This window comes from Carassius auratus, chromosome 9 (genome assembly GCF_003368295.1).
Source record: "Carassius auratus strain Wakin chromosome 9, ASM336829v1, whole genome shotgun sequence".
Taxonomy (NCBI): Eukaryota; Metazoa; Chordata; class Actinopteri; order Cypriniformes; family Cyprinidae; genus Carassius; species Carassius auratus.
The window spans coordinates 15,396,302-15,405,814 of record NC_039251.1 but is presented as its reverse complement, the minus strand read 5'-3'; the positions used below and the strand labels follow the sequence as shown (position 1 = coordinate 15,405,814).

Sequence of the window (9,513 nt, the reverse complement as noted above, 5' to 3'; positions counted from 1 at the left end):
ACAGTCTGAAAGTGTAAAATTAAAAGGTGCATGCTTAAATGTTTCATTAACACAATGTAGCATTTCTAAATTCCTAAAGAAAAAATATGTCTCTGTTCCCCATCCCACATTACATATATTTAAAATACAGATTTCACAACACATACTGGTTTCTTTACAGTAAAATCTCTCTCTCTTTCACTCTCTCTTTCTCTCTCTCTCTCTCTCTCTCTCTCTATATATATATACTCTTCTGTTTAACTGAATCCATTTCTTGCACTACAAAAGGCATACACAATTGTTCTGAGGTATCGTTTCTTAATGAAGTGGTGTGAATCCTTGATAAGTGTACAGAAACTGATTACTTTAGATTTATGACACTGCTGACTTTGTGTATAAAACATTAAGAGGGGATTTCAATGCACTATACTCACACATAGATTCAGAAGACAGAAAACAAGGTTGATCTTGACTGTTCTTACTATACTGGCATGACCCTCGCTTCTGAAAGTAGACTTCTTCCTGTCTTGGTCTTTTTTTTCACTCGTCTGCACTCTTCTCGGAGCCTGTACCAATGACCTTCTTGTAGCAGTGTTCTCCTCCGTGTTCAGGAGAGATCGGTGGGAAGTCAAACATCTTGTTCCCAGAGCCCATTCGCTTGTGGTTTCTAGCACCAGGTTGGTACAGCTGCATTGCCGGTCGGTCCTGTGCGGTGAAATGAGTAAGACACGAAAGACTAAAGCAATACACTCATATTTCATACCACAAACACAGATTTTTCTCATGACAGATTACTTAAGAAAGTGTTATTCATGCATATAATCAATTTCCGTCCCCTTCTGAATCACATTTCAGGCAGACAACCTGCTATTGACAGCCCCTCAAAATCCATTTAGTCCATAACAAAAACATTATACTGCACTGTATCTGTTATGCTCTTTTTTGCCTTTAACATGGTTTGTATTTATGGTGGTGGTGATGGGGGTGACACATAATGGCTCAGCTAGCTCAGGGCTAGTAACCGGACTACTGAATCATCTGCTGAATGACTACTTACTAAACGTATAAACAGAATCCAGCATGTAAGCATTTCAATGTGCAAGATTATATGTATTCTTCTATATACATGTGGGATCTGTTCCAAAACCAAGTGAAATGGTATTTACTGTCTATATAGGAAGAAGCCTTTTAAAACAACACTCTACATACATATGCTTTACATAGGCAACAATCACACAAATAGTGGTCCTCATGAAAAACATATTGGGAAAATGTAAATTTTTATATTGAATTAAATAATTTTTATGCAGACCTTTCACTATATAGGTATACACGGGGTATAAAAATTTTGTGAATAAATGTTTTATAACTGAAATTTCTCTTTTCGTCTCTTTCGTCTTCCCCCTAAAACAGACCTAGATTTTAACGTTTTTTTGTTTTAAACATTTTAAAGTCCTTATATTTTTATTTTCAGGTTGAAAATAATTATTTGATTTAACTGACTACAATTGAACATATCTCTCGCCTCATCCACCATCTAGGATAGATTTATTTTCTCTGAAAAAGCAGAATTTTAAATATTTATTCTTCAGTTTACGACATAACGTTTCTATGTTCTAAATGTTTCAAAATCCTTAAAATGCACATGTAATGTATTGTTTTCCTGGTATAAATGAGATCTAATTTATGCATTTTAAAACTACATTTATAATGTACAGTGTTCCTGCCTCATCTGCTATCTTTAATGGATCTCCCCCTTGAAATATAGCAGAAATGTGAATATTTTTTAAGATTTTATATAATTTCTATAATGTTATATTTTTATATGACATTTAAAAACACTTATTTTTTATTTCTAGGTTTAAATTAGTTGTTGCATCTCATTTATACATTTTACATTATATTTCTAATGGTCGTTCCTTATGTGCTATCTTAAATTTATCTCCCGCACCATCTCTACTTTGGGAGCTAGAAGCATACGATGCCTTAAAATGCTGCCCATGTAGGCAACTCACTACGTTTTGGAACAGAGCCGTAGTTTTCATATTTTATACGCTTCTTCTATTGGGAACCACTCCTCATCTGTGCCATTACAGCATTTGCAACATTCTGCTGTCAACAAGCACGCCTGGCACTGTAAGGTGCACAGCCTCTCAGTAAACAGCATGTGTAGCATCCCCTCCCGTGGGTAGAAAGGCTCAAAAACTAGCTGTACCTTTGCTGGCAGAGCCCCTCCTATCTGGTCTGGCCCCTCAGACTGGGAAGTCCTTTTCTCCTGATGCACTAACACAGACTGAGAGACACGATGTCTTCCGTCAATAATATTGCCAACAGCCAAATTACAGCTAACTACCTCAACACACATCAGTGTAGGCTGCATTGAAAGCCCCTGGAGGGAGGCAGATTCGTATTGTATTTCCCACAGACATAATGATGTATAAATCAACTACAGATGTGTAAATATTGAATGCATTAGTGGATTCATCTGCTACACAGACCGGACAAACTGACTGATGACAATAACTGTACATAATACCAGAACCAGAGCTGCAAATGAACTGTGACTGTGAGATATCGCTACTCTTTTAGCAGTTATTTACCTTATTGCGAATCCGTTCTTTCCTGCTGCCCATGTCCTCTCGATCCTCCTTGCCCAGTTTGTCTCCAGTCTCTGGGCAGTAAGAATAGCCATGGTGTTGGTCTTTCTTGGCTCTGTCCTGGCAGTAGCCTTTACCCCATTTGGTCTCCTCCTTGCGTCGCATGAATTTGTCAAACTCGTAGTGATGCCTCTGTCGTTTGCGCTCCTCGTCTCTGCCACGATGCTCTTTGTCCCTTTGGCGACGGCCATGACCTTCCCGCTGCTCCTTGTCACTCTCGATTTGACTCCTACTATAGAGAGCCCACTTAATAAAATCAACCACTTGAATATGACTTTATAAATAAATGTTAATACAGTGGGGTCCAGAAGTAACATCCAGCATGGTTTGAGAATGATCTAAATAACCAGTGTCTCAATGGAGGAAAGAACATGGTAGATGTTGAATCCCAGATTTTTAAACCCCACTGTATCTTTTATGGCACGCAGTGGCATGTTTTAGGTAGTTCTTACTTATCCTTGGATTCCTTTGACTTAGTGTGTCCTGCTGGCTTTTCCCATCTGTTCTTCTCCTTCTCTCCGCTGTCTCCTTTATCTTTCAGTCTATCTGAGTCCACGTCATCGTCTCCATCACATTTCTTCAAAAGCTAAGGAAGTCAATATTGCAAATCTCATGTAATGACTGGTTTTCAGTACAGTACAGACAATGACAGGTGAAAACAGTCCATCATGTTTAATGTCTGAAGATGAAGATGAAGTTCAAAGATGAAAGTAAAACAAGGTTTATAAGGTAGACAAATCCAAATACAAGTAGGCAATATGAAATAGTGTGCTGAATGCAACAATACTGAAAGAAATGAGAAGTGAAAATAGGGCAACTTAAATACAGGGCAAATAAGGAAAATAATGACAAACATATGTGCTGATTAAATGAATCAACATGAAACTAAGAACAAAATACCTGAAAGCCTTTGAGACAGTAATCTTCAAGATGTGATATGTTTTTTTCACCTTGATCTTTATCTCCTTCTCAGAGAGCTTCTTTTGCTTTTCAGCCTCCTTTCGCTTTCGTCTCTCCTCTTCTCTGCGTTTCCGCTTCTCCTCCTCCCTCTGTCGCTTCTTTTCCAGTTCCCTCCTTCGCCTCTCCTCTCTTTTTTCCTCTCTTATTCTCTAGAATTGAAAAGAATAGTTTATATACAGTACAAAATCATTGTGTTTAACATGCAATCAGATGGTGTTCTTACCTGTTTCTCTAATTTCTTGTTTTTGATGTATTCCAGCAAAGGTGTTGTCCTTTTGGCTGCAAAAAGTCACACAGATGGAAAATAGAGCTTAGTTTATGGTCAATTTTAATGGAACAATTTGTTCCAACAGAAAATTAGCGGTTTTCTGCTGATGAGCAAAATAACATCTATGGCAACGTGATTTGAAATCACACAATAGGATGAAAATTCATGTTTGAGGAATTATTGTGTGTTAAGTAGTAGATTAAAAATTATAATTTACTCCGTTACTAACATAACCTTGGTTCCCTAAGAGATGGGAACGAGTACTGCATCTGCTAAGATGCTATGGGAAAAAGCATTTTTCTTAGATGACCGAAGCCTTATCAATAATGCAGTGTAACTGCACTGCCATTGGTTCATGCAGTGAATTAAAAACCTATGGTAAAGAAGCCGCCAGAATGGGTGGGGCCATCTGGCTATATAAGCGGGAATTTCGCCATAGAATCCTCAGGTTACTTCGACTGAAGCAACGACTGAGTTGTGCAGCTACATAGCATGGCCAGCAAACACGTTTCCTATCTCAGGAACCAAGGATAAATTAGTAACCGAGTACGTTCCCATTTGGTAATTTACTCATATTGTATCTACTAAGATGCTATGGGGAATCAGTAAAATCCTGCTGTGCTATGCTAGAAGAATGACTAATATGACTAATGACTAATAGTTGCTTTTAGTGAACGCAAGTTGAGCTGAGCCCATTCCAAGAGGTGCTCTACCAGAATGAAAAGGCACTTCAAGACCACCCTGGCGATTTATATAGGACAAAACATTCATGCTGTCCAAGTGGACTAAACCGTGGTATCCTTCTAGGTCTGGGAGAAAGGTGTGAAGGCCCAAACATACTGCCAGCATTTCTAGGCAGTTGATGTGAAGATGATATTCCTCTTTCGACCAGTGGCCCAAAGCCAGTTTGCTATCGCATAATGCTCCCCAACCTTTGTTGCTGCAGACCATTTCCAGGGGCATGCCCCCTTCCATCCACTGAGGGTCTTTCCAAGGGGCCAGAGCTGCTATGCAGGCATGGTCCACCTAGATACAAAGGCATCCGAGATGCCAGGCACATGGCGGAACTTGAGTTTTCAGCTAGCATGAAGGGACTGCATGCAAAGTGGGCCCAACTGAAGTACCGGAGATGCGGAGGCCATGAGGCCCATAATCTTCTAAAATGCCTTGAGAGGACAGGAGGCTTCAACTTTGAATGTAGCCACGAGCTGATGAATGGCCAGTGCACTTTCTGGTGACTACCACCCTCATTTGTTCTGAGTCGAGAACTGTTCCCAGAATGATATCCGTTGGCTGGGGAACAGCGTGCTCTTGGCAAAATTGAGTCCCTGAGTCCCAGGCATTCTAAGTGTCTGAGGAGGAAGGATCTGTGAGAAAGTAGCTCATACTCCAACTGGGCCAAGAGGAGCCAGTCATCAAGCTAATTCAGAATGCGGATTCCCATCTGTCTCAGAGGGGAAATCCATGCACTTCGTAAAATTGCGAGGAGCTAGAGAAAGTCCAAAGGGAAGGACCATGTATTGATATGCGTCTTTGCTCTGAACCAAGGTTGGAAACATGCCGCTGAATTGCGGGGGGCTTCAAGTGAATTGCAGAGAATAGCCTCGTTTTATTATCCCCAAAACCCATTCTGACACTCAGGGGATATTCACAACAAACATATTGCCTTAGGCACCCGGAAGTGAATTGGGTGCCTTCAAAAAATGAATAAGGCATTGAAGAAGGCAAGCCACGAGCAAAGCAGGATGAGACATCAACTCTTGTAGTGAGAGAGGTCGGTCTCAGCGAGCATAACCTCAGCATGGGCATATTCAAATATGAAGCTGTCAGTGATATTAAATCATCGGTGACAGCATTCTGCTCTTATCCGCTTAGAAGGATTGAGCTGCTCGACGAACGAGAGGCACTGATCCTCATGTGTAAACACACTAGCACATCAAAGAGCAGCACGGAGAGTGAAACATGTGGGGGCTTTTCTGGCGGGTGAGAGCATTTTTTCGAATGTGTCTGGTCAATCAATGTCTACTTAAGTCACGCTTAGTAGCAGTTGTGCTGGTTAGACCCTACTCCGGAGTAGGAGCTAATCTGGTTCTCAAAAAGGAAGTCCGGTACTAAAATCGCACCTAGTTCCTGTGGTGCAAAAATGCCCAGAAGTGGGTAGTTCCACAATTAGTTCTGGTACTTATGGTTCCTGCGATGCAAAAGGCCTTATAGTTACAGCAGATAATGATCTGAATGTATAAAGGCTGGATAGAGAATACCTCAGGTGGTATGGTGGCAGTAAATGGAAATCCACAGATGATTAACAGATTAACAGAAGTTTTTGGATGTTTAGGGGAAGAAACTCTTAAGGAAATAGAGAGTATTATTATTATTATATAAGAGACAAAAAGAGATATGGGGAAACGCTGAATGTATAAACCCCTCACAACATACTGCATCATTTAGTGAGGATTTTGAACATAAAATGACAGAGTACCACTCTCAGTGTTCATGAGAATGACTGTCAGATTCAGATGGAAATCAAAAACAGCAGACAGTAATTGAGTAATCAGAAGATTATCTTAGAGAAGTAAGATTGCGAAATAAAATAGCATTCAAGTTAGAGCTAAACAGAGTGTTAGACCAAATAAATAATGACTGGCCTGAAGTTAACATTAAAGGGATAAAATACAAAAATCCTAACAGCAGAAAAAGAGGCAGACAATTAGGGAGAAAGAGGGATCAGAAAGTAATCAGAGGACGCAGTTTAACGTATGGTCAAATGAGGTCAGCCAGTAGATCTCCACCAGCCAAAAGCATTGCTGGGCCAGAAGGTTCGACAAAGTCTGGTAAGCAGGCTATATTTCGGGAAGGATATTCTTATATGATAAAGGCAATTAGGGAGATGGATAGAATGACAAAGGTCCTTAAAAAAGAAATTAAAGAGCTGCAAATGGCATTAGAAGAGTCAGAACCTGAATATAGCATAAGACTCATATGAATTTGAAGACTGGGAAGAAGAGCCAAGAAAACAGACACGCATCTGGTCAATCAATGTCTACTTACATCACGCTTAGTACCAGTTGTACAGACAATGAGAGTCAGGATTAGATCATCAACACCAGTTATAGCAAACAGCCTGCAAATTGATGTCATGATTGAACAGCTCTATAGTTGGATAGCAATTCTCACCATCAAAATAAAAAAAAACTAGTTTTGTAATACACTTGTCCTGTTAATATATCTTCTGATATACATTTATCTACAAACAGACTAACAGAGCTAAACTATTTCCAAAACAGTACCTATGAGTTCTCGGGTTTTAGCTTCAATCTCGCCCAGCAGTGTTTCTGGATTTGCCATTGATTTCTCCTCATCACAGGAGTAATTTTCCAGAAATCGCCTGTATTCTGGGTCTAAAAGAACATTTTAAATAAAGTGTTAAACAAATTAGCTTACTGCAGTATATAGTTTATTTAGTAAAGTAACTTTTTATAGATACCTTGAATCTATAAATAATGTTTTATAAATAAAAAATATAAACACCTTCTTCAATAGTTCCTGCTTTAGCATCTTTCTTCTTTAACTTTTTCTTGGAAACCTTCTGAAATGGAGCAAATTCTACAACAGCTGGAAACTCTTGGCCTAAATGTAAAAAAATATAAAACAAATATTATATTAAACAAATATTTAGTGGACTTGTTATATATTAGACTAAATTAAAACCATTAATATTACCACTATAACTTAACTGGTCTGAGGGGGAATAAAGAGTAAAATAAACTATGAAATCAAATTACCTTTATTGTCAATGAATACATAGCCATCAAAGCGATCTCTGAAAATAATGATATCCTCTGGGTTTTTGAAGTTGATGTAGGCTCTTGAGAAGAGATGTGGGTATAAGCTGAGGAAATTAAATATATAAAGACATGCACATGTATAAGACGCTGACAGTGCTCCTGATCACAGTACATTGATATACACAAGCCAAATATACCTCTGATCAGCAGGGAAGAACTCGAAATAGTCAAAAGATGGAAGCGGACTCAGATGCTCCTCGAGCTGGTCTTTTGATAGACTGGGTGGCAGTCGGCGTATGACAACCTTCATAAAAAGAAGCATATTTAAACAAAATTGAACTAAAACAAATCATCAACACCAAAGCAAGACCAGCACCCACAATTACAAATATTAGAGTACAATGGCAATAACAAAAATGAACATGCCATAACACATGTGTAAAACACTACAAGAGATAAAAAAAGAGAGACCTATCTAGTATACAAAATAAAAAAATTTTTTGACATTTTTGTGCTGAGGAGGGGCTGTGAACATTTCTAATTTCTCAACTTATTACAGTCTAATTTTATTGAAGAGTCCAAAATCAAACAGAATGCTGTTATGGTCCTTTCATGTAATTTTAATCTTTTAAAATCCAGTCCTCATTAATTGCAAATCCATGGAAAAAACTAACGGTACATAATTTACAATTTCCATGTGTTCCATAAATTTGAGTTATACATGAGTAATGCCAGAATTATCCCTATACACATACATTGGCAATATATACATATTAAAAATAGAAATGTTCTAATGTCTACAGCACCACTGAATGTGCTCTTATAAATGCATATAAATATTCAATGCCTGGATTTAATTAATCCATCCAAAAGGGTAATTGCGTAGGAATGCAATGATTGATGCCACTGGGATCTTCGTTTCGTCAGGCTGTCCTGCGTTTTCGCTGTCTATGGTGCTGAATCCCGTTCCCACCATCATCATTCACACCCTCCAACCTACCAAACAACTGCACCACTTACCTTGGTGAAGATCTCCTTTTTCTCCTCCTTGTGCTTCGGGTTCACCGCGACGTTGTCCTGCTCCCTCTGACACTCCCTGAACTGGATCTCCACGCTGCCTCTCTCCCTGCTTCCTGTCCTCTGCTCCTTTTCAGACCTCATATCTCCATTTCGCCCTCTTCGCTGTCTGAAATCCGTAAACTCTCGCGGGAATACACCCAAATACCGCGAGGCTTGCATGTTTATTCTCGTTATGTAATGCCTATATGTTTCGTTGCATTTTGTTTATACAACAAAAACAGAATTATGAGCTACGAGCTACGTTAGTTTAAATTGTAATAATAAATAGAATATGGCTATTTGGGCACTATATATGTGGTTCATTTTTTTATTTAGATACTAGAGAGATACACAAATATATTACTCAAGTAAAACAAATATCTTTATTCGAGCAAGGTGGAAGGAAATTAAAACAGCGACCATGACTGTCATCGTGTAGTGCCGGGCGCCGCAGTGTCGTCCTCGGGGTCGCTGTCGGTGCCGCTCGGCTGGACGCACGGTGGGTCCGGTCCGAACGGGCTCCAGGTGCTGACTGTGCTCCATACGCCTGGGCTGCTGGGCTGACTTACGGAGTGCCCGAAACAGTCACGACTAGGAACTGCAAGAAGCACGAGACCACAATCCGTCTGCAAACGTATCTGTCAGTGTATCTATATTCTGTTTCCATTCCATTATTCGCCTGCACGGCATATTTATCTAACCATCCGTCGGCGAAAGCATAACATAATAGATATAGTAACCTATTATATTTATTGTCAAAAATGTTGGCCTGCCCTGTCTTTAGAAAGTATACAAATGTTTATTT

General features: G+C 39.3%; 1 protein-coding gene across 3 annotated transcripts; it reads right to left on the bottom strand.

Moving 5' to 3' along the window:
• Window positions 1–315: 315 nt before the first annotated feature.
• Window positions 316–8,853, bottom strand: LOC113108477 (regulator of nonsense transcripts 3A). Of its 3 annotated transcripts, none has more exons than XM_026271636.1 (11): window positions 8,670–8,853; window positions 7,847–7,953; window positions 7,647–7,753; window positions 7,393–7,491; window positions 7,152–7,262; window positions 3,820–3,875; window positions 3,587–3,745; window positions 3,089–3,222; window positions 2,580–2,868; window positions 2,195–2,272; window positions 316–684 (listed from the first exon to the last, which is right to left on the bottom strand). In XM_026271636.1, the coding sequence occupies exons 1-11, from the start codon at window positions 8,808–8,810 to the stop codon at window positions 520–522; spliced, it is 1,446 nt and encodes a 481-aa protein (XP_026127421.1). In that variant the 5' UTR covers window positions 8,811–8,853; the 3' UTR covers window positions 316–519. The 3 variants fall into 3 exon arrangements, with proteins under 3 accessions (XP_026127421.1, XP_026127422.1, XP_026127424.1); XM_026271637.1 differs by having other exon boundaries at window positions 2,580–2,865; XM_026271639.1 differs by lacking the exon at window positions 2,195–2,272.
• Between the last annotated feature and the right edge of the window lie 660 nt (window positions 8,854–9,513).

What these genes read in the sequence shown, in the direction of transcription:
- LOC113108477 (XM_026271636.1), bottom strand. Translation starts at nt 8,810, where the DNA reads ATGAGGTCTGAAAAGGAGCAGAGGACAGGAAGCAGGGAGAGAGGCAGC. An exon ending in TCAAAGGAATCCAAGGATAA is followed by an intron (nt 2,869 to 3,088) that starts GTAAGAACTACC and finishes GGCTCTCTATAG; the next exon opens with TAGGAGTCAAATCGAGAGTG. An exon ending in AAGAACGGATTCGCAATAAG is followed by an intron (nt 2,273 to 2,579) that starts GTAAATAACTGC and finishes CGTGTCTCTCAG; the next exon opens with TCTGTGTTAGTGCATCAGGA.